At 36.7% G+C, this 26,268-nt stretch overlaps 1 protein-coding gene across 4 annotated transcripts in view; it reads right to left on the bottom strand.

Moving 5' to 3' along the window:
* The window catches only part of LARP4 (La ribonucleoprotein 4), a 72,184-nt gene extending 45,946 nt beyond the window's left edge, over positions 1-26,238 (bottom strand). For 2 of the 4 annotated variants that reach the window (XM_036098932.2, XM_078075969.1), the window contains exons 1-3: positions 26,084-26,238; positions 2,724-2,871; positions 1,988-2,140 (exon numbers count right to left, since the gene is read on the bottom strand). In XM_036098932.2, coding sequence (XP_035954825.1) covers positions 1,988-2,140; positions 2,724-2,871; positions 26,084-26,101 — 319 coding nt within the window. In that variant the 5' untranslated portion in view covers positions 26,102-26,238. Of the gene's footprint in view, positions 1-1,987; positions 2,141-2,723; positions 2,872-25,835; positions 25,971-26,083 lie in introns of those variants that run through there. The other 2 variants (XM_036098933.2, XM_036098935.2) reach the window with 2 other exon arrangements.
* Positions 26,239-26,268: the final 30 nt, after the last annotated feature.

Here is a 26,268-nt window from a genome sequence, read left to right as displayed (position 1 = left end):
GGGCGCCTGGGTGGCTCAGTCATTAAGTGTCTGCCTTCGGCTCAGGTCATGATCCCAGGGTTCTGGGATCAAGCCCCGCGTCGGGCTCCCTGCTCAGCGGGAAGCCTGCTTCTTCCTCTCCCACTCCCCCTGCTTGTGTTCCCTCTCTCGCTGTGTCTCTCTCTGTCAAATAAATAAATAAAATCTTAAAAAAAAAAAAATTGTGATAACTACTTATTCCTTTAATGAAAGCTCAAAGAAAAAAGTAATAGTAATCTAAATTTGAACGAACTAGCTAAACAAATTGGGATTATATATATCTTTATAACTGGTACTAAATCTGATGTTAGTCATACTTCTTCAACTGTTATCTCTTAATACTGTTTTCTTTTCATTCCTTGATTATAGAGCTCTTTACCTTCCTAGGAATATTTAAAACACTCAAACATCCAAAGGATCAAATCAACTCTAACAACCCTCTATGCCTTCAATCATTTAAACCCAGAACACGAGACTTTTTTTTTGGAACTCAAGCCTGGAAAACCATCACTCTTTTATTAGAATCTTACACAAAACATTATAGACTCAAAGCATGAAATTTGTCCTCTTCTTAAAAAAAGCATTAGTGATTAACTAGGCTAATTTCCTTTAAATACAAACAACAGAATGCATATAAAGATTAATTTTGTGAATGATTTTAACACTACCTTGTCTTAGTACTCAAGATTCAAAGTGACAGTAAATATTAACTTCATTAAAAATGAATATAAGCAGCATTCTATTTCTATGTATATGCAATCGTTCTAATACAAAATCCAACCACCCAAATGTGCTACCTAAAAATGAGCAATAACTTCATTTAACTTTTCAATGTCATTACAGGAAACTTATTAAAATACCAACTGGTTGCTACATTACTAAAACCAACTCTATGTTTAAAGTACCCAGTGGTGGGGCGCCTGGGTGGCTCAGAGGGTTAAGCCTCTGCCTTCAGCTCAGGTCATCATCCCAGGGTCCTGGGATCAAGTCCCACATCGGGCTCCCTGCTCAGCAGAGAGCCTGTTTCTCCCTCTCCCTCTGCACCTCCCCCTGCTCATGCTCTCTCTCTCTGTCTCAAATGAATAAATAAAAAAATAAAATAAAATAAAAAATAAAGTACCCAGTGGTTAGGTATATTATGACCATAGTAGGGAGAAGAACCTGGCACCTTAAATTATTATATGGAAATATCACCCATGCCACTTCAGAAATCAACTTACAAGCTGACAAAACTTAGAAATCTAGTCCAAATATTTATAATAAATAAGGAAACCGAGGACAAAGGTTTATGTATCTTGACTGAAAGTCACAGAACAGAACTAAACAGCAATAGAAAAGAGTATTCCCTATTACATTTATTTTCCAAAGAGATCCTTTAAATCAGAAAAGTTAAGTTAGGTGGTTGGGGTCTTTGGTCCATTTTTAGTTTCTTTTAAATCTCATCCATTTTAAATCCAAGCCAACTACTAACCCATGCTAATGAAATAAATGTGAAAAAAAATATTTCACAAGTTGAACTGTAGTAGAACCATGTTTTTAATACAGCCATTTTCTCAAAATTAATCCCTGCAACTTCACATTTCTAAATGCATTTCACACTAACAAAAATAATGGGAAATTGACAGAACTTGCATTGATCCCAACTAAAAGACCAAGAAACTTGGGCTCTCTGAAAAATTATAATTTAGGTCTCTTTTAACTATATTGACTATTTTTTCTTTTTATATTTAATTTCATACTCTCTTTTAATAGGATCTTTAAACATTCTTTTTAAATCACAAGTTTCATGTTTGTCCACTTGAAAACAGTATTTATAAAAATTACGTAGCATTTCATTAACATACAGTTCTTTTCAAATAAGAAAACAGATTGATCAATGCCAAAGTTTTATTAGAACAATAATAGAACATAAGGGGAAAAACATTAGTGTACAATATGCTCGTTTTACCAATAAAAGCATAAAGTTTACCAGAAACATCATATATGTGGTAACTCAGATCTTCTGGCCCTAAAATCATTCCATCGGTTGATTCTTCAATGCCTATAGTATTTCTGGTGGTTTCACAAGATGAATACATTACTTCATATTCCTTACACATATCATCTGAAAGCTCTGTATTACCTGTATTAAAGAAAACATACTGAAAGTAAACAGGAATTCTTTAAAACCTATCTTTAGGAACTCTGGGCACTAGGTCTTCTATAATAAGATTTTAAGGAATTCTACCAGTTGGGATAATGTCCACATGGTTGTAATAAGAGTTCTCTTCCTGAGGAAGGTAAGTTTACCATTATGGACAAGCTAAAATGATTATCAATAGTTTAAACTCATATAGCACTAACTATGTACTACCTATGTGCAGCTTCTTTATTCACTCGATTCTCAGAAAATCCTTTGCCAAAAGTAATTATTATTGTTTTACAGATGAAAGAAACAAGCACAGAGAAGTTAGGTCACTTACCCAAAGTCAAACAGTGAGTAAACAGCACTGCCAATGATGCTAGACCCAAAGATACAGCTACTATTTGAAATTAGTGACAATCCATTCATACTAAAAATAAGAACTGTGTACAAACTACATGTTAAACATTTATAAATATATTTAATCAAATAATCAAAAGATATACCCCAAAGTTCTATAAACTAATTTGGCCATATGTTTAACCAAAATATGATTTATACTGATGAAGTATTTAGGACATACCCTCAGGATGAGACCCTGATGTGGCTGCTGTTTCATGCCAAGAGCTTTCAGTTCCATGAGTTACTTGAGTGGCTTCAGTATTTCCAGGAGGAATTTCTTGCCATACTTTGGCATTAGGATTTAAACCAGTTCCTTTAGATGTTACCTGCTAAATAATCAAACGATCTATTTGTAAATTTTAAAAGTCAGTGCATTAAAATTACAAATTTAGATAACAGACTTTTATTTTACTTAAACATGAAGAAAACCCCAATAATATTAAGCAATTTAATAACAAATATTAAATAATATTTTAAAGTTTTGGGCTCATCTTGAAAATAAATCTTTTTAAGGAGATAGACTTGAAATGTACATGTATAAAATTTAGCTACCTATACAATAAGAAACATATCTCTATAAACGATTAACACAGAAATGCTGCTTTACCCCAATATACTTGCGAATGTCATAAAATGTATTCAAACTATTCACTGATCTTTGGCATTATTTTTTTGTGTATTTACAGCAAATTGAGTTATCTGGAATGATTTTCCAGGGAATGTCATTTTTATTGCCATCTATGCTGTGACAGACCTTTGAGTCTGAATGATTCTATCACTGGAAATTTTTCCCAAGTCAAAAACAGCAATCTGGGGTGTCTTGCTGACTCAGTTGGTAGATAGAGCATGCAACTCTTGATCTTGGGGTCATGAATTCAAGCCTCATGTTAGGTGTATAGATTACTTAAAAATACAATCTTAAAAAAAAAAAAAAACCAACAAAACAGCAATCTGCCTTATATTAGATTGTGCTTTTCCATATGTCCTGAAAGTGTATATTCTTAATGTCCACAACATAACTAATTGACATTTAAAGTAATCTTCTGCATACATCATTTAATCACAGACATGTAGAGGTGAAAAGCAGAAACGGATCATGGTGTGGGGAGTGAAAAAGAGTATTCAAAAAGTAAAAGGAGGGGAAGAAAGCAGGATGCACAAATACACTTTTACCTCATTCAACCAAACAACAGGACTTGATCCTTCTCAAGTACATTAATGACCTTTCAAAAAGTTTACACTGTGTCTAGAAAATTACTTTTAACTGTCCTCTCAGCCTTAGGCCTCTCCCCTGGATGGCAGGCACCAGAAGGGAGAGTCAAAGGGCAAAGAAGTAATTATTCAAGTTTATGACCTGCAGATACTGTGAATTCAGCTTTCATGAAAAATAACTGGCACACACTGAATTTATCATTTAAATTTGTCAGAAATTCTGTCTACCTGGAGGGCTCATGGGGTGGTTAAAAAAAAAAAAAAAAGCCTTTAAGGTATCACCAACACTAAACATGGCAACCAAAGCAGGACTCTGGGTAGGCAGAACTGCAGAGCTCCCAGATAGAATTGCTGAGAAGACAGTTTTTGGGAGGCCTGACTGTACTTCTGCAATTAATTATGTCCATGAAATTCCCCTGCAATCTTTTAATCTAATAAACCATTATTTTACATGAGTTTTGAGTTTCCATACTGTGCAATAGGACCAACATGACTTACATGTATGAACCAATGAAACATATGTTTCCTTGTTACAGCTTGCCATATATTTTTTGATTGCTTCCTTTTATCAACTGAAACATAATCTGGGAAAAAGGAGAAAGCTCAAACACAGTGTCCTTTTCCTTTTTTTTTTTTTTTAAAGATTTATTTATTTGACAGAGAGAGACAGCGAGAGAGGCAACACAAGCACGGAGAGTGTGAGAGGGAGAAGCACGCTTCCCGCTGAGCAGGGAGCCCGATGTGAGGATCAATCCCAGGACCCTGGGATCATGACCTGAGCCAAAGGCAGACGCTTAACGAATGAACCACCCAGGCGCCCCCACAGTGTCCCTTTCCATGTCAAGGTTCATTCATCTCTTAGGAGCAAGAGCTGAGCCTTAAAATGGTGGTGGCAGTGGGCAGTATTTTATTGTTGACACTGTTTAGAATGGTCAGTTACAGGATAACAACAAGCATAGCCCTTTTAGTCAATTTCATTATTGTTTTAAAAATTCTCTACAGATAATATACCCCCTTTCTGCCTTTACTACGGCAATACCCTCCCAGAACTTTGCCTCTGGAGCTAAGCTGATTTTGATTTAGTAATTTAAGTATATAGCTTAATGGCAGGAAAGAACTGTGAAGAGCTTGTGATAGCCTAGCCTTCCTGTTAGTGAACAGCATTTAATTGTATATTAAGCACTTTAATAGAATAAAATGTATTTACAAACTTACCCTCCATCACTTTCCTCAATTCTGAGAATACCAGTTATGTCTCTACCCAAGGAAATGGCAATTAACAAAGACTACAGCTTTCAGAAAGAGAAATCAAATTTGAGTCTTGATAAATTCAATGAAAGAATTAAAAAAATTCATTTAATAAGATTTGTACATGAAGAAGATAAAGCAAATGAGCCAAATACTAGAAATACCCCTCATTTATAGAATTGTTATGCAGAGTAGCATGTGGCTTTAATAAAGCAAAAGAGGATTATTTCAAGGTAGTTAATAATTATTACCTAAACATACAATGGTTAAGGCTCTACAATCATACCTGAATTCAAAACCCAGCTCTGACGTTAACAATTTTTTAAAAATATTTTATTTATTTATTTGACAGAGAGAGAGAGAGAATGAGAGAGCACAAGCACAGGGAACAGCATAGGCAGAGGGAGAAGCAGGCTCCCCACTGAGCAGGGAGCCCGATACGGGGTTCGATCCCAGGACCCTGGGATCATGACCTGAGCTGAAGGCAGACGTGTAACTGACTGAGCCACCCAGGTGCCCCTGACATTAACAATTGTATGATTGTGGGAAAACCTAACTCATATCTCTCGATTTTTCACAACTATAAATTGTGGTAAGAACAAAAAAAAATTTTTTTTAATTTTTATTTATTTTTTTTAAAAGATTTTTTATTTTTTTATTAGGCAGGGAGAGAGTACAAGCAGGGGGAGCGGCAGGCAGAGGGAGAGGGAGAATAAGGCTCCCCGCTCAGCAGGGAACCCTATGTAGGGCTCGACCCCGGGATCACGACTTGAGCCGAAGGCAGACGCTTAACTGTCTGAGCCACCCAGGCGCCCCAAAAAAAGTTTTTTTAAAGATTTATGAGAGTGCGCGTGCGTGTGCAAGCGAGCATGAGCGGGGAGAGGGAAAAGCAGCCTCCCCGCTGACCAGGGAGCCTGACACAAGGCTCGATCCCACGACCCCAAGATCATGACCGGAGCCGAAGGCAGATGCTTAACCGATTGAGCCACCCAGGTGCCCCAAGAACTAAATTATAATAATAATGGAAAAGCAATTAATACTCAGTATAATACTCCAAAATCCTTTTATACGTTGGTTTTGAACAGAAGGTAATCAACTAACTGTCTCACTCTCAAAAGAATACTAACACAAACACTAATGCATTATATCAAAATAATTGCAAGGTGAAATTAAAAGTTAAATGTAAACTATGTCATAGAAAGTTGGCTTTGAAGAAACAGGTACTAATCACAAAGGATAAACTGATGACTACAGAATAACATAAAACTGCAACAAAAAAAACCCAAAACATAAAGACTAGGAAAATAAAATTCTAGAAAAAATATACATATATGCACATAAGTAGGAAAATAAAGTACTACTTAACAATTATTAGATTAGCAAAGCACTTAAAAATAATGCCCACACATCAGCATAAAATTTGCAAACTCATTGTTTTAAGAAGATTATTTGAGAGAGAGAGAGAGAGAGAGAGCACAAGCAGGTGTAGGGGGGAGAAGTAGATGGAGAAGCAGGCACCCCACTGAGCGGGGAGCCCGATGTGGGGCTTGATCCCAGAACCCCAGGATCATGAGCTGAGCTCAAGGTAGATGCTTAACTGACTAAACCATCCAGGCAGCCTGCAAACTCATTCTTTAACAGAGACTGTATAAAATGGTGCGCCCCATATTCTCACATACTAGCATTATTTATAAGAGCCAACAAATGGAAATAACCCAAACAAACAAGGAATAAGGGAAATCATGACACATTCACTAGGTAAAGTATGACATAGCCATTCAAAATTATAAAGATACATCACCATATTTTATAAAATCTAAAGGGGTACTACTATATCAAAGAAAAAATTGCTGTTTATTAAACTATAACATCAAATATTGTAAGATGTATCCCAGTTTCCAGAGAAATTACAATGTGCAACAACGTCCATGGTAGGGTTGATGAAATATGAAAACATCAAAATGGAAAATGCTTTCACAAAATGAAGTGAAAAAAAACATAACTACCACAATAACAAAAGCAAATATGTTAAGCAATTCTGTGGGTTAGGAATTAGTACTTATATTACTATCTCCCTTTTCCAGATTATCCTATATGTGAAATAATATATCCAACTAAAGACAAACAGAGATTAAGTATGAAGTTAGTATTAACCACAAATGATTACAGCTCACAGATTATTACAATTGCAAAAAAATACATAAGCATGGACATGGGCTAGAGGGGAACATGATCTGCTGCAATACTCAGATCAGGGATTTTTTTTCTCTAATAAAGCATTCTATAGAAATATTACCTTAAATCCTGAGTCATAAAAAAATATAAAACTTAAAAAACCTTTTCTTCAAATGATAGCATGAATGTTACACTGTGTAGTACATTAACATCAAAGATTATTTTATGTATTTTGTGCCTGTATATATATAATATATACTGTTTTAGTTTTATACCACTCAATATTTTACTAAATTTACATAAATGTTGATGATTTTCTTTGAACATCCTTTCTCACATTTCACACCTTTCTTCTGGAATCATGTCCCTTCTTCTGCAAGGACATCATTCACATTTTTTTTAGTCAATTCTTAAGTTGTGGCTTCTCTGAAAATGCCTTTATTTTTACCTTCTACCTCTGCTGTATAAACTTTTTTTTTTTTGTATAAAGAATTATGAGGCACATATTCCCTTTCAGCATATTAAAGATATCCCCACTGCCTTCTGTTTTGTACAGAAGTTGCTGATCACTCTAGCAGTCATTCTTAATCTCTTTCCTTAAATTTTGTCAATGGTGATTTGCAGTTTTACAATCACCAGTTTAAGTGTGAAATTCTTCTTTAATCCACTTGGGATTCACTGAGATCTGAAATCTGATGCATCAATTCTGTAAAATTCTCAGCCATTAAGCTCTTCAAACTCTGCCTTTTCATCAACTAACTAGCTCTATGGTTTCCTTCTGGAATACCAATAAAATATTCATACCTTCTCATACTATGTTCCACCTCTCTTTGTATTAATCTCTCCTGTTTTCCATTTCTTTGTCTAGGAAATTACATCCCAAGCGATTTCTTAAGTTCTTTCTTCCAGTTCATCAATTCTCTCTTCATCTGTTTCTAAGATGAATTTAATTTGTCCACTAAGTTTCTAAGTTCTTTTTAAATAATTTTCATTTCTTAAAATTCTTTTTGGTTCTTTTATCAAATCTATCCGACCACTGCTTTGTTTCTTTCCTTTCCTTTTTTTTTTTTAAGAGAGGGAGAGAGAATCTTAAGCAGTCTCCACACCCAGCATGGAGCCTGATGTGGGGCTGGATCTCATGACGCTGAGATCATGACCTGAGCTGAAATCAAGAGTCAGATACTTAACCTACTGAGCCACCCAGGCACCCCTGTTTTGTTTCTTGATCATCTTTTCAGTAACTTCCTTCAAGCATATTAAATATTCTTATTTTATAGTCTGTATTTGATAATTACAATATCTGCAATCTTTGAGGGTTTGCTTTTGTGATCTGTTGTTTCTGCTAAACCATGCTCATGATGACTTACCTGCTTTATGATTTTATATTGTAAGCCCGTTTTCCTTGGAACTTTATTTGTGGGAATTCTGAAGACTATATTTAAAATAAGCTCTTTAGGAGAGGATTTGTTTTCCCTCTGCTAGATGACTGTATACTAAAACTACCCATCTGATATTCCTTTAATTTTCAACATGTTTTGTTTTTGTTTTTTTTTGTAATAACACATAGTGTGAATTTCCACTCTACTTTGGCAGAAAGAGCATCTGTGGTTAGAATTATTAGGGAAGATCTCTGCCTCACCAATCCAGACCCAAAGCGAAAACTGACAAGTTGCCTTTTCTCTGGGAAAGTTTGCTTTTTTCCCCCTAGTTTACCTTGTGTCCTGTCTCTTAAGCATTGCCCATTAAAACCAAAGCTCTGGGCCACTAAGAACCAACAGATGCATTAAGAGTAGTCCCTGCATTTATGACCTGCTTACCTCTTGGACGAGTATTTTTTTTATTAATTTTGGTCTGAAGATTTCATTTGCTTTCTTAACAGCTTAAAGCTCTGCTTAAAAAAAAAAAAAACTTTTTAAAAAAATATTTTAACTGACATTTTCAGTTGTTTTCCAGATCATTTAATTCATAATATTTCCTAAAAAAAGAAGTATTAATTGTCTCAATGAAGCTAAATTTAGAGTAATTCCAACAACTGAAAGACAAGTATAGTATAACAACAACAAAAAAAAACTAACTTTATTCTGCCACTCAATAATTATGCAATTACTGGCCCCAGTCTCTTCATTTTTAAAGACATAATGCCTACTCTACCAAAATTCCTTATAGTTTTTACATACCTTGGGCACCTAACGTTATTTATTTTGGTCATTACTTCCTCTCTCTCTCTTATTATTTGTACATACCTCTATTTTACTAAACACTGTAATAGTTTATTTAAATCTGTGCTCTAAAGCTAGGCAGTGGGCTCAAGGAAGGCAGAAACTAGGTTTTCCTATTCTATTTCAGCTATTAATACAAACCAGGCTGAGAGTAGATCAACTGTCTACTTGAATGAAATAGCAGAGGCATATGTGCAAAAAAAGAATTTTTAGCACTTTACTTACTCTTCAGAGGTGCTACAAGATGACAGTTGATACAATCTCTTTTTTTTCCATGTGGACTGAGTTTAAAATGGAAGTCTAATGTTGAAGTGCTTCCTGGTTTTTGGTTTCAGAGCTGCTAAGGCTTTTATAATAATATCAAAATCAGTAACAGAATGCCAAACCATGCAGAGGAGCAAAAGCATCTCTGAAAGTAGTGGCATTTGAATAATCACAGCAATATCTTAGTTTAGAGATATTAATTCACAATACCATGTTATACCATAATTAATTAGCTCAGGGAGGAAACCAACTAGTTTTCTTATAGCACCACGTAGCCACCCTCCCACCCCAGGTACCAAGGTATTATTTAAAAAATTTGAAGTTGCAATTTTAGAAAGCAACTCATCTTTACATTTGCCACTATGCAGACACGTGAACAATGCCTGCTGTACGAAAAGTATCTTACCAAGGATTTTTATCAGTCAATATTTAGAATCCACTCTAGGTAAATTAACAGAAAGGTAATTTATTAAAGGATAGTGTCACTGCCACTATGTCACTGAAAGGGCTGAAAATGGGTGCAAAGATAACATCACTCAAAATAATGAAGTGGCTTAATGAGGAAATCACTATCCCTGCCACCACCAAGCGCTAAATGCCAAAATTCAAATCCATTACCACTGCCAGGACCAAAACCACTTCCTCATTAGGAACTTAACCTTGAAACCTCCACTTAAAGCTGCCACTCCTTCCTGCAAAATCGAAAGTTATGAATAGAACCCTCATTTCCTTACATTGTGTATTTTCAAGCAAAAGTGATCTGTGGGTGTGTCTGACTTAGTGGCTCTTAATGTTATTTAAGATGCATCCATCTAGATACAACAGCATCTGGAAATTTGAGTTTTGACTAGTACATACACTGGAGAGGCCTGTCTCACAATATGGGCATTTCTGCAAATATAGAAAGCTACTCAAAAATTGGGGGCTCCAAATATGACAAATATTCACTGTAAGAGATTAAGGTTAGTATTTAAGATACAAAATGTATTATGTCATATATACTTAATTTATAAATAATTACCCAAATATTGTGGGATTACGATGAAAAATTTACCTTTTACTGATGGGATGCACTATTTCTTTTTTTTTTTTAATTTTAAAATTTTATTATTTTTTAAAGATTTTATTTGAGAGAGAGAGAGAGAGAGAGAGCGTGTGCAAGCGAAGTGCACACGAGTGGGGGCAGGTGGAGAATCTTGAGCACAATCCATGCTGAGTGTGAGCCCAACACAGGGCTCAATCTCATGACCCTGAGATCATGACCTGAGCTGAAACCAAGAGTTAGCCACTTAACCAACTGAGCCACCCAGGCGCCCTGAATTTTTATTTTCATTCCAGTTTAGTTAACATACAGTGTTGTATTAGTTTCGGGTGTACAATATAGTGATTCAATAATCCTATATTCTCAGTGCTCATCATGATAAGTATCTCCATCACCTATTTCACCCAACCTCCCCCACCCCCATCTTTGTTAACTTATCAGTTTCTTCTCTACATTTATTTTTTTTGTTCTCTATATTTAGATTAAATAATGAGAACACAATTTGTGACCATGAAGTTTCAATGTTTCATTACATTTTTACAATCAGAAGTGTTTAAAAATATTCAAACTCCTCATTCCTAGGTGAGAGCAGAAACTGACAAAATCAAGGAATAAAAAATGACAGACTGTCTTATAAGTGATTTTAGATGTTGCTATATTTTGTGTCAGAAATCAGTTACTCCTTTGGAGATCACACATAATTACTCAAAGCTCAACCTCTGGTAGGCTTCCCAATTTAGCCAAACAAATTATTATAATCTCCATATAGCTAAAGATATAAAGAGTGATGTCCCTAAGTGTTTAATGCAATTCAAAGAAATATACTCCAAAGAATCAGGTTAGATTTTAAACAGAGTAGAGAATATAAAAACCAAATGCGTTTCAGTGCAGGTGGTGATGGGAAAGAGCCCACCCCACTTCAGGGGCAAGAAGAGACTGAGATCAGGGGCCAGAGTCAGGAGTGAAGGGGCTGTTGCTCAGACAGTGCCAAAAAATTCCTGGTAAGCTCAGGTGTTATCCTACCACACAGCAAAATTAATTTGTGATATTGAGAAAGAAAGCTTGTCCTTCTTTTACTGAGAACTAAGTGGTTGGCAGGACTGTGTTGGCACAATGGCTGTTATGTGCTTTTCCACCCACCTCCTGGAATGCCTGAGCTTCCTACCTTCTGAGGCACTAATGGTTTGCCCATGCGAAGTCCATACCCTAAGCATGTGAGGATAGAAAAAAATCAACTCAATAACTGAAGGACCAGAGCCCATTTCTGCAACCTTGGGGGGTCAGCCAGGAGTAAGACAGAGCCCCCAAATTACCACTGCCTCTACCACTGAAGTAAAGATACAGAAAATCTGTGATAGCCTGATGCCTTCCTGCACTGTCTGAAGTCAGGATCAGTGCTCCCAAGTATTGTTAGTGGATGTTCCCCTTTGACTCAGCCCATTGATATTTCTTACTCCAAGAATACCAAGCTTGCCCAGGGAAAAGGGGATACACTATTTCATTAAGTATTTAATAATAAATCAAGATAATTAATTAGATACCTTTCAGCAGTATACTATCCATAAATCTGATGTGTCCCTTGCTAATGGTACCAAGAATAATCAAAGTGTAAAGTCTATAGCATATAGACAAGCAGTACTCCTGGGAATATTTGTATTTTTCACCAGACTAGTTAAGAGCATACACTTTAAAAGCCATTAATGTACACAAAAACACACATATAAGGATGTATATTGCAGCACTGATTCCTTAAGTGAAAGGCTAAAAACAAATATAAATCTCTATCTATAGGTAAATGGTTAAATAAAATGTAGTATACTTTGTAACAGGAATACTATAAAAGGGAAAAAAAAGGATAGGCCTATATTTACTAACAGTGAAAAAAATCAAGTTGCAAAACAAGCACTTTATCATTTATGTTAACAAACATAAAATCACTGTACAGATATACATATAAGTATGTAAAAACAGAAAAAGTCTGAAAGGTTACAACACCAATCTTATTAACAACAGAGCTATAAATTACTAAGATATTTACCAAAGAGGGAAAATGTACAAAGAACAAGCAGGAATAGTTAACTACCAAATATCATTTTTACCTATTGAACTACTTAATGTCATTTTGACAAGTATAAAAGAAAACTATCAGTTCACTGCTGTAATTCATATAATTTTCCTAAGAGTTAACAATGTTTATCAATAGCCTTAAAAGGATGCATTCTTTTAAAAACAGAATTACCAGGGATGCCTGGGTGGCTCAGTCAAGTGTCTGCCTTTGGCTCAGGTCCTGTTCCCTGGGATTACCATGCATGTCAGCAGGGAGTCTGCTTCTGGCTCTGCCCCTCCCCCAGCCTGTGCACACATGCTCGCACATGTGCCCTCTCTCTCAAATAAATAAACTCTTAAAAAAATAAATAATAAAAAATAGAATTACCATATGACCCAGTAATTCCACTACTGGGTATCTACCCAAAGAAAAAACACTAATTTGAAAGATGTACTCCTATGTTTATTGCAGCATTACTTGCAACAGCCAAGATATGGAAGCAACCCAAGTGTCTATCCATAAATGAATGTATAAAGAAGATGTGATCTATATACACAACGGAATATTACTCGGCCATAAAAAAGAATATTTCTTTCTGTGACAACATGGATGGACCTAGAGAGTTGCTAAGTGAAATAAGCCAGACAGAGAAAGACGAATACCGTATATTTTCACTTATACGTGGAAATGAAGAAACAAAACAATCAAACAAACAGACAAAAAAACAGATTCTTAAATACAGAGAACTAGTAGTTACCAGAGGGGAGGTAGGTGGGCGGACAGGTGAAATAAAGGGGATTAAGAGTACATTTAATGTGATAAGCACTAAGTAATGTTAGAATCGCTAAATCATATCATACACCTGAAACTAAAAGAACACTGTATGTTAATAATACTTCAATACAGAAAAAATAAACATTCTTTATCTAGAAATGTACTTGTGAGATCTACTCAAAAGAAAGAGATATGGAAAACTATGTAAGTACAAGGATGTTCACCACACTGATTTTATAACAGTGAAAAATTAGGAACATCTAACTGCTATCTACAGTCTAAATGTCTGTGTACCCCCCAAATTCATATGTTGAAATCCTAATGCCCAATGTGATGGATTTGGAAGGTGGGGCTTTGGGGAAGTGCTAAGTCAGAAGACCAAAGCCCTCATGAATGGATCAGTGCTCTTTTTTTTTTTTAAGATTTTATTTATTCATTCAAGACACAAAGATAGAGCACGAGCAGGGGGAGAGGCAGAGGGAGAAGCAGGCTCCCTGCTGAGCCAGGAGCCTGACGTGGGGCTCGATCCCAGGACCCTGGGATCATGACCCGAGCCGAAGGCAGACGCTTAACCATCGGAGCCACCCAGGAACCCCAGAGCAGTGCTCTTCTAAAAGAGATCCCAGACCCTAGCCCTTTCCACCATGTGAAGACATTGGCAAAAAGACACTATGAACCAGAAAGCCTTTACCAAGTACCAAATCTGCTGACTCCATGATCCTGGACTTCCCAGAATTAAATTTCTGAGTTTACAAGCTACCCAGTCTGTGTGGACTAAGGCACCGACCACAGAGGATTTGTTCAGTAACTACAGTCCAGCCATATAAAGATTATCTCAGAGCCTTAAAATCAGATTGTATATAAAACTGGTGAAATCTGAATAAGTTCTGTGGATTGTACCAATATCAATCTGCTAGTTTTATACATCATACTATAGTCATGGCAAGGTGTTACTACTGGGGGAAACTGGGCATAAAAAAGTACATGACACCACCCTGTGTTTTTTTGGCAACTTGTGAATCTGTAATTATTTCAAAATAAAATTTTTATAAATGGGGGAAAATATTGTAGAAGCATTGAAAGCATTCATGGAAGCTTGGAAAAAAGGCAAGTTGCTACCTTATTACAGAAATTTTGAATTTTGTGAAATAACGCACAAGCACAGAAAAGACTGGAGAGACAAAATCAGTGTTATGACTGGTTATCTCTGAGCAGTAGCATTTTTTATTTTCATTTTTGTACTTTTCTGTATTTTCATATAATTAACATCAATTGCTTTCACAATCAGTAAATATATAATGAAACATTTAAGATCCAAATTAAGAGACACATCAACTGGGAAAATCATTCTAGGCAAGTGATATAAGACTTGCCTTCAAAGAAGATAAGAAAAGCACAAACAAAAAGCCAATTCACAGTTAATAAACATGGAAAAACGTTCAATCACCCTAGTCACTGAAGAAATGCAAAATAAATCAATTATTTCATTTTAACCTATATGGTGAACTTTTATAAATTAGAATGCCGGATGATGACAAAGATGCAGTAAACTGGGCAACAATACTGTCCTAAACACTTCTGAAAGCAATCTGTCAATAGACACGTTGGTATGAAAAACTTTTAAAATGTTCACTCTTTGACCTACTGCAGTAAATTTGAACCTAAAAGCTTTATACAAGAGTGTCCTGTATCGAATTACTCCACATAAAGAAAAATTGGAAACGAAAACATCCAACAAAAAAGTTGTTTTTCTATGATAAATAGTCTTTAAAATGACACAATAATGAATCTGACAAGACAGTTTAACTACAACAAAGGCTTATTTTTCTCATTTAAATTCTCAATAACCATGTTCGATTAATTTTGTTTAGGATTTAATAATGAATTCCATCAAAATCCTTCCCTCTTCCACAGAACTAGAAGTAAGCCCCTGAGGCTACACAGTTACATAAAACACCTGTTAAAGGATGTAAACTGTCCAAGTGCACTCTGAAACTATCTGCCAAAACCACCAAAAATATCCAAATTGTCAGTCCATAAAACAGATCAATCACCACCTCTGTATCTAAGCAATATATGTCATCACCAAATAAGCCAAAAGCAGTCTTCATTATTGGTCCATTTTATGCCAGTTCCTATGTGGGGAGTGATATAAATGAAAGGAAAAAAGAGAGATATCAAGTTCCTGGCAAAACGATACCCTCTGGTCACAAAAGACAGCAGTTTTAAGGTAAAAGAACCAAGTCAGGAAAAAGTCATCATGAATATGGTGAAACTATCTCTTTGGTCATATCTAACCATTTCTTTTACTTACCTATTTACTATCAGAAACAGAAATCCCAAGCCACTTAACCCTACAAATGCTGAAAAACAAAGTGTATAAATTAATTAAAGTTATTTGCCTCATGGCAAATCAATCATCCAGGTTTAATTTTTACATCTCCAATATTGAGAGGAACACCAAATTACAAGTACTTATAAAAAAAAGAAAGACACAAAACAAACACCTGTCATTTCATCTAGGATAAAACTTCAGGATTCTACTAGAAGATGCTTAGGGGTATTTCATGAAAACAAAAATGAAAATTAAACTGGGAATTTTTCACCCATTCTGACAGGGAAGAATAACAACTAACATTTATGGAACACTTAATTCACCTTCATAACAACTTCAGTTAAATACTACTATCATCCACATTTTGCAGATAAGAAAAATGTTACTGTTGGAGCGTGTGACTCTTGATCTTGGGATTGTTGAGTTCCAGCCCCACAATGGGTGTAGAGATTACTTAAAAATAAAATCTTAAAAAAAAATTTAGAAAGTTACTTTACCCAAAGGTAATGTGCCCAATATTGCAAAGCTAATAAGGCAGAGGCAGAATTTGAATCTAGGCAGTTGGGAGTCTGCCAATACAATTTTACAGTGGTTTTTAACCACTACACTACAGTTACCTTAGAGAAAAGTTTTAAGACAAGCAGTTATTTAAAAAAAAAAAAAAAAAGATAACCAGTTACATACCATTTAAGGAATATTATAAATCTCCTCACCAAGCCAAATGGTCCCTGGCTCAGTTCTGCCTAGAGTGGTTAATAATCCAGAAAAAACTGGGTATGCCACCAGATAACTAGGGCCCTCAGAGCAGGTCAATTCAGCTCTGCACTGATTTCTATCTCAGGGCCAAGGTACTTTTCTATCCTAGGGCCATAGCTAATTTTCAATTAAATAAAAAAGATAATATTCATGACAGTTTATGCAAAAAAATTTACCCTCTATCACAAGCACTTATCTTTATCTGAATTATTTTGTCAGCAAGCTCTACAATGGCAATGACCTTATGTATGGTTTACTGCTCTCTAAGCACCCTGAACGGTGACTAGCACACAGGACGCCAACAAATAACATTTTTTAAATGAATCAATGGATGAACAAATGCTATATGAGTGTTTCTCAAACTTTACTGTGCGTAGGGAGAAAAAAAAAGAATCATCTAGGGATCTTGCTAAAATGCAGATTCTGATTCAGCACTTCAGGGACAGAGGCTAAGAGTATTCTAAGAAGCCCCTGGGTAACTAAGTTTGCTGCTGGTCTTCGGCTCACACTGAATAGCAAGGTAACTGGACCACCCGAGGTCATTTCCCCCAAACTCTTCAAGTAGTCAAGAATCAGGATTCACTTACTCTCCACTGTGGAAGAAAATCTGAAGTTTATTCATCAATAAAGCTATTACTGCTGATCCTCTGGTATCAGAAGGAAAGACTTATATCCCCAAATTCCCACTACACCTCAGTTAGATGGCATCTATTGACTGTTTAAAAACAAAAAAACAAAACAAAACAGGCTTCCATAGATTAATGGCTTAGCTTTTCGGGGGGGCGGGGGCATCAAGGATTACTCTGAAAATATAATCAGAACTACAGACTTCTCCCTAAAAAGTTCTATAGGAGATTCATGAACTCCCTTATTAAAATTAAGAACTCTATTGGTATTTAGCATTTAAGTAATTTAAATAGTCCTCAACATACTGAGTCATTTTACTCCAAACTGTCATCTGATAAAGCCAATGGCTAACTATACAAATGAAATTAAAAAAAATTCCAACTTCGCAAGCTGGTGCAGCCACTCTGGAAAACAGTATGGAGGTTCCTCAAAAAGTTGAAAATAGAGCTACCATATGATCCAGCAATTGCACTACTGGGTATTTACCCCAAAGATACAAAAGTAGGGACCCGAAAGGCTACGTGCACCCCGATGTTTATAGCAGCAATGTCCACAATAGCCAAACTGTGGAAAGAGCCAAGATGTCCATCAACAGATGAATGGATAAAGAAGATGTGGTATATATATACAATGGAATATTATGCAGCCATCAAAAGGAATGAGATCTTGCCATTTGCAACGACGTGGATGGAACTGGAGGGTATTATGCTGAGCGAAATAAGTCAAACAGAGAAAGACATGTATCATATGACCTCACTGATATGAGGAATTCTTAATCTCAGGAAACAAACTGAGGGTTGCTGGAGTGGGGGGTGGGGTGGGAGGGATGGGGTGACTGGGTGATGGACACTGGGGAGGGTATGTGTTCTGGTAAGCGCTGTGAATTGTGCAGGACTGTTGAATCTCAGATCTGTACCTCTGAAACAAATAATGCAATATATGTTAAGAAAGAAAAAAAGAAGAAGAATGTAGCAGGAGGGGAAGAATGAAGGGGGGGAAATCGGAGGGGGAGAAGAACCATGAGAGATGATGGACTCTGAAAAACAAACTGAGGGTTCTAGAGGGGAGGGGGTTGGGAGGATGGGTCAGCCTGGTGATGGGTATTGAGGAGGGCACGTTCTGCATGGAGCACTGGGTGTTATGCACAAACAATGAATCATGGAACACTATATCTAAAACTAATGATGTAATGTATGGGGATTAACATAACAATAAAAAAATTAAAAAAAAAAATTCCAACTTCAAATCAGTATTAAATATGAAAATAATCCTTTTCAGAAATGTGTACAGTCAAGTCAGCAAACTGTTATTTTTAAATAAAAACAGAAAACTAAGATGAGACTTGTCTTTCCTAAGTGTATATGAAAGCAGCAGCTCACATGTAGTATTTATTATGCACCAGATACTATTTGAAGTACTTTATGTTAACTATCTTAACAATCTTATGTGAGACAAATTAATATTATCCTCATATGTTATTAGTATTATCCTCAATTTATACATAAGAAAACTGAGAAGCAGAGGTGAAACAACTTGCTCAAGGTCATAACAAATAGAAAGGGGCTGAGCCTGCCCCCAGTTCTTAAAGACTCTTTTGTGCAACCCTGTATATAAATGTATCTTATCATTATTACTCAATCACTGCCCCATTTTTTTCCTTTACCTAACTCAAAAGGCTAGAATAATCCTATATTTCTCTTACCTTGCTTAACTGCAAATTTTTGTAAATTCCAGAAATTTAATTTCTAATAGCTAATTCAACAACAAATATTTTAGCACCAACTTATGTGCACTGTTAGTGATATGCGGAAAAATACTGCCAATAAGCATACAGTCTCTTCTGAAAAATTGAAAGTTATACAAATCAGGACATTTTTGAGCATGAAACAAGATGGGACATCTGTTCCAGAAAAGAGGTGTACACTATAACTATCTGGGACAAAATGGGATGTATGATCACACTAACCTATTTCGTAGTTTGCAATATGTAGTGGTATGAAGTACTGGCCACCTATGTACAACACAAACCCTGGATTACTCCTGACTTTCTGTTTTGACACACAAAATGCTTTTCTCTTCCCTCAATAATACATAAACCAAACAAAACTGAACTCCTCATCCTTGGAGTCTGGCTTTAAGTCTACACTTCATATTCTATCCCTAGCAATATTCATCTAAAGTACTCCTCTGAAAAAAGAAAAAGAAAGAAAGAGAACTCCGCTGTCTTTGGTTTAGAGTCAGTCATTTATAAATACAGAGATATTTTCTGAACCAAAGTTTGACTCAAAAGTTTGGCTCTATTACAAGAAACAGACAAGAGAAGACACATGAGTGATACTCAAAAGTTTCTTTTTCTTACATTTACCTATACGTGCACATTAGAAAAAATTTTCTTCATCAAAGAGGAAATATAAATCATCTATTTGCATTTTATCATTTGTATTCCTTTAAATCTTGCATATAAATGAGTCTGTATTTTAACATACTGAAATCTTCCTTCTTGTTTTATGTTTTATTTGCCCAATTAAAAGTATACTCAAGCTATAAAAAATTTAAAATAAGGTAATTAACCCGTTTGGCTTACCCAGAATCAGGGTAAATTAGTAACAAGGTTCAGATTAGAACTCAAAAAGGTATACATCTCTCTCTCTCTTCTTTTTTAAAGGTATATATCTCTTAAATCAGTGCTATCTCACAGTAGTTTTTGCAATTACCAGTGCCATTATGATGTAGTTTTACTAAATTTTCCAAAAACGTTCAACAGGGGCGCCTGCGTGGCTCAGTCGTTAAGCATCTGCCTTCGGCACAGGTCATGGTCCCAGGGTCCTGGGATCGAGCCCCGCATCGGGCTCCCGGCTCAGCGGGAAGCCTGCTTCTCCCTCTCCCACTCCCCCTGCTTGTGTTCCCTCTCTCGCTGTGTCTCTCTCTGTCAAATAAATAAATAAAATCTTCAAAAACGTTCAACAAATCAGGCACAAATTACAGTCATTTTGGAAGGCTACTATTTATATACTGGACAATTTACACCACAACAGAGTTGCCATGATGATCAAATGATAGTTGTCGGTTAAGCTCTTCTCTAGACTGTTACAAGGCTTAATACATAAACATCATAAACAGCATAAACATCAAGAACACAAACTAACTTTGTCAGAAGAAATTATTATTCCCAAATTACAGATAGGAACTTGAGGTTCCAAAAAGCTGTCACTTGTCTAAGGTCATACAACTAACATTTGAACCCAGGATTCCAAAGTCCTTACAGAAAATCACAGTGCATAATGCAAAAGTTTATAATGTTTTCAAGACTGGAAACCTGCCTCAAGAACTAAACATTAAAGAAAACAAAATTTAAGAAAAATACAGAATATAGAAACAATAAAAGAAAATGCTGTGAACACCATCAGAGCTAAAGAGTCATTTTCCATTTTCACTTAAGGATCTTCAAAGAGGTTAAAAATCTTTAATGACTTCACAATGATAGCTGTATTATAGTTTCCCAACTTCCTCTGCTTTCCGCTCCTCTGCAATATAGACTCAGACCCCATTTCAACTACAGGGTCAAAATCTTTTCTTAAGCTCCTAGGTAGTGGGGCGCCCGGGTAGCTCAGCCGTTAAGCGTCTGCCTTCGGCTCAGGTCATGATCTCAGGGTCCTGGGATCGAGCCCCGCATCGGGCTCCCTGCTCAGTGGGAAGCCTGCTTCTCCCTCTCCCACTCCCCCTGCTTGTGTTCCCTCTCTCGCTGTGTCTCTCTCTGTCAAATAAATAAAATCTTTAAAAAAAAAAAAAAAAGTTCCTAGGTAGAAAATCAAAATTACAGATTTGAAATGTTCATGACTACTATCAAGGATCATTTCCATTACCTGGGAAGTAATATGGAAGTAATACGGATATGCCTAATAGCCCAAACAAACCCAAACTGATACAAAATAGTTGAATATCAATATTCCTGGCTTCTGGTTTTTCAGAAAACGGTAAACCAGTTCACTATAATTTGGAGCACCAAAAGGTACTTTTACATCTCTATGTTCATTTCTAAGCCTTTTATTCTACTTTTCACATTTCAAAGATAATTCCTACTTCATTCTCAGTCCATTGTATCTGAAAATATTTCTACTTGAAAATATTTTTATTCATTTTTAAATTCTGCATCTACCTCCAATAAATATTACAAAATCAAATTGTTCAGAAACCGCTATTCACTTATTTATAATTTCTCTTGGCAATCATTTCACAATTTGTTTAGGCACTTTCTTCTTCTAAGTCATTTTTTATTTTCTTAATTAATTTATTTTTTAAAGATTTTATTTATTTGACAGAGAGAGCACAAGCAGAGGGAGAGAGAAGGAGAAGCAGGCTCCCTGCTGAGCAAGGAGCCCGATGTGGGACTAGATCCCAGGACCCTGGGATCACGACCCCAGGCCGAAGGCAGCTGCTTAACCGAATGAGCCACCCAGGCGTCCCTCTAAGTCATTTTTTTAAAAAATCACTTTCACTCAGTGACATCTATTAACATTTTACAAATAAATTATTTAAATGGGAAAAACCAGTACTATATTTGGGGTGAAAGGCACAACGTTATGATTACTATAATATAAATGATTTCAGATTCTAAGGTTAATCTAAAATTTAAAATATTACCTAAAAAAGCAGAAAACTTTAGAAGTCAAATAAATTATTTTAAAAATTATGTAAGAGCTGGGGGAAGAAGGGAATGGGCAGTTATTGTTTAATGCATACAGTTTCAGTTTTGCAAGATGAAGAGTTCTGGATGTGGATAGTGGTGATGTTGCACAACAATGTAAAAGTACTTAATAACCCTGAACTATACACTTAAAAATGTTTAAGATCATTAAATTTTATGTTATCTGTATTTTAAATAATTAGGAAGAATTTTAAAAGTTATCTAAGAGTTATTAAAGCATCCTAGAGTGCATAAAAGTCATTATTACCTAAATAAGTGGTTATAAGTATTCATTTTCAGGGAAAAACTCAAATTGAGACAGAAACCCAATTAAAACATGGCCAAACAACTAAAGCAGACGTAACTGCTAAAAATATGGGGGGGGGGGGGGGGGGGGGGAGGAAATGATCTGAAAAACAAAAATGTTAGCAACCATAAAAATCATTAAAGTGTAACCTGTCATTTAAGTAATTTGATAGAAGGAAGCATGATGCTGTTTTGAACTTACAGAATGTGTTTTAAGGGAATTTATGTTGGTACATGTCTGAAAATTCTGTGAATTATCCAAACATTTTTACCTCTTCTCAGAGAGCCAGACATTGTATATGTCTCCTTCAGAACAGAGTGAGAAAAAACCCAATAAACTACTAAAATCAATATAGCCCTTTGTCAGCAAGACTAAGTTAAAAAAAAGTTACCTCTAAGTATACTTAAAACAGGATTCCCTGTCTGCCTGTAGATTTCTATTGCAGTATAGCTAGATAGCAGAGTTCTAATTCCAGCTTCAATATTCACTAGCTGTATAATTTTGGGCAAGTTTCTTAAATTCTGTGGCGTAGTTTATCTCTAAAATCCTCGTAGGTAGGATTGAGTAGATGCGTATGTACGTTCACATGCAAAAACACTTAACAGGCCTCATGCACAGTTAAGTACAATATATGTGTATATCACTATTATTATAGTGCCATTATCATTACTATTATCTATCCCACTGATTCCAGTTATAAACTAAAAGCTGGGGTCTTTCCAGAAAAATGCACACAAGTAAAAGATTTTGAACACAACTGCAAAGGGCCCAGATTCCATTTTAGAGAAGGCCTACCAAAGATAATCCACAAGCAACTTGGTTTACAGCAAAGTGGTTCTTAACCTCTCTTGTGCCATGGACCGCTTTAGCAGTCTAATTAATCTATAGATCTCTTCTCAGAATGTTTATTTTTTATTTAGATTTTTTAAATTTATTTGACAGAGACAGCGAGAGAGGGAACACAAGAAGGGGAAGTCGGAGAGGGAGAAGCAGGCTTCCCGCTGAGCAGGGAGCCCGAGGCGGGGCTCGATCCCAGGACCCTGAGATCATGACCTGAGCCAAAGGTCTTAGGTGGCTTAACGACTGAGCCACCCAGGCGCCCCTCAGAATGTTTTTAAATTTTGAAATGCACAGGATCACAAAATAAACCAATTATAGTTATCAAAATATTTTTAAATTTCTACTTTAGTAATAAATGGGCTTTTCTAATGCATTAAATAACAAGATTTTTAAACATATAACAAGGTGTAATGAACATTAACAGTATTTCAAGATACCTGCAAAAACTGTAATATATGAAAATATTTCTCTTGTTGAATCCATTGCAATTTCAAGAATTTTCAATTCTCTTCAATTCTAGATTTTAATTAGAAGCTAGTCAGAATAAAGAGGCAATTTTTCTTCCCCTCAATGAAGTTCACAGACTTCGTCAATTCTAACCAGAGACCCAGATTAAGAATTCTTAGATTAGGGGAAAGTGCAAAAATAAATTCTGGAGCCAGAGACTTGTGTTCTACACGCCAGACTTCAGACTTTAGTCCCCACATTATTTGCACCTGAATGACCTCAGGCATCAAACCATGAGCTTTGGTTCACTCATTTAGAATAATTTCTAAATCCTATAGGTTAGAGGCGCCTGGGTGGCTCAGTTGTTAAGCGTCTGCCTTCGGCTCAGGTCATGGTCCCAGGGTCCTGGGATCCAGCCCCACACTGGGCACTCTGCTAGGGGGGAAGCCTGCTTCTCCCTCTCCCACTCCCCCTGCTTGTGTTCCCTCTCTTGCGGTGTCTCTGTCAAATAAATAAAATCTTAAAAAAATAAAATAAAATAAAATAAATCCTATAGGTTATTCCTATAGTTCTAAGAATCAAACATTAGCTAACAAAATGCCACATAACCAGTGTGTTACTTTTTTTTTTTTTACTGATTTTAATACCATATATTCAGCCCCAAATGTTTAGTGACATTGTTAATTTTCAGTAACTCATTATAGGAGAAAAGTTAAAAACCACATACTGGTTCACAAAGAAAATGATTAGTGGAAATATTAATTAACAGTTTAATAAAAGCCATGATTTGGCACTAGAATGACCTATATCTAAATACCAATTCCACTACTTTACTTCTAAGTTAACCTCTCCACCTCAGTGTTTCTCATCTGTAAAACACTGCAATGTTGTTTTAGACACAAGAGAGGATCTAGCTTAAACACTCTATAAATGCAGCGATTATTAAACTTCACATTTTAACAAAGCCAAAGGAATCAATTTGGAACTCAAAAGTATATTTTGGAATTCATGTTAATATGAATAAAACTTCGCATTCTCTTGCCCAGCAAAACACATCACACTTAAAATCTGAAGCATTTGCATGGCATAACGTTCCTAATACAAACTGGCACTGTTTAAAATCATATCTGATTTCTTATCCTGCCGAAAAAAAAACCACAATGAGGATAAAAAACGGTAAACAGAATGGGGTCAGTAATCTCAAATCTTTTCAAGATTCACTTGGCAGTGTTCCAATGAATGTTTATTACCAATGTCGGACATACTCTAAGGTAGCTGGGTCTCTTTAAAACCCAATTTAAAGATCTCAAATTTATCAGCTACACATTGTCGGTTAGATTAAAAAAAAAATTAAAGCATGTATTTACTTTATGCCGGAATATTACGGAGTAAAATCCATCCCTCCCTCCCAGAGAGAGGGGGGAAAAAAAAAAACCTGCCATAGACTGGCCCTGGCTTCTCGATCCATTATACAACCTGTAAATTCCTTCCCTCATTGAAAAGATTCTTTTTATGGGCATAGTTAACAAGTGCCAAGTTGCGAAGTTGCAGCTTTGCTGGTTTGACGTTTTCACAATTCAAGAACAATATGATCTGGAATCTACTCAAAGCATTAGCCAGGCAGTCAGCTGATGCTCACTGCACACAAGAGAAACAAATAAGAGAAACTAAACCTCGTATTTGTGTAAGGTAGGTATCCACTACCTTTAAAACTAAAATAGGCCAGCAGCACACGTTCCAGTTAAAATAAAAGTACTTCTACTGTTAAGTAATATTTAAAAAAACCCAAGAAACCCGGCTTTCCTCGGACTAGCTTTCTCTCATTCTTGGAATTTTCCTCGTATAAGGGCTTTTACCCGTCCATAAAGCCAAACCCTCATCACGGAGCCACTGCCTGAGTAACTTTTACAAAAGGTCAAAGCGGTGCCTTTCAAGGCTTCCAAAGCCTATTGGCGTCTCCTCCGTTCACAGTAATTCGCTTTCCACCCACAGAACGTTCCAGAGACTTAGGGACGGGGACCAAACAAAATTTGGTGGGGGTTGCTAAAAAGCAGCTTTCAACTTTCTCTTCAACACACTTATTCCGAATTTCACCTTCCTTCCTCCGCGGCCCCACATGTTGCTTGCTTCCCTCCCAGAGGGCCCCGCGAGACCTCGCTTCACCACCACCACCACCACCCCCCCCGCCCAACGCGCCCACCTGATTACCCTTTTCTCTGCAGACTCCGCCCCCGCCCTGCTCCCCCCCACCCCCCCGCCTGTGTGCCTCCTCTAGGAGGTCCATATGGGACACTTTCTCCTTCCTCTGATTCGCACCTCACACCAAACAAGCCTGGATTCTCCACCTTCAATTCTCCCCCACTACGGCCCTCACTTCCCACAGGTTCTTAAAGTGTTGTGAGGGCGCAGAGTGGAGCCGCAGGCCTGCACGGCCCAGGTGCTGTGTCAGCCTATCTGCCGGTTCCGCGGCGTGTACGGCCTGGAAAGTCACATGGTGGTGGGACCGGCCGGCGCCTCCACTCCTGCTCTCCTCACAGCAGGACGACATTACCAAGTCCACTCACCTCCACGAAGAGCAACATGTCTTCCTCCGCTCAGCCCAATCGTTCTCGCCGCCGCGACTCCAACGGGCTTACAGGCCCGAGCCCCAATTGCTAGGATAAGGACACTCGCCTGGCCCCTCCACCCGGCAGTGGACCCGGCTCCTCCCCCGCCGTCAGCCGCTGCGGCCTGACCCGCCCAGTCCCAC

This window comes from Halichoerus grypus, chromosome 6 (genome assembly GCF_964656455.1).
Source record: "Halichoerus grypus chromosome 6, mHalGry1.hap1.1, whole genome shotgun sequence".
NCBI lineage: Eukaryota > Metazoa > Chordata > Mammalia > Carnivora > Phocidae > Halichoerus > Halichoerus grypus.
The sequence above is the reverse complement of the archived record's forward strand: the minus strand, read 5'-3'. Positions and strand labels throughout refer to the sequence as shown.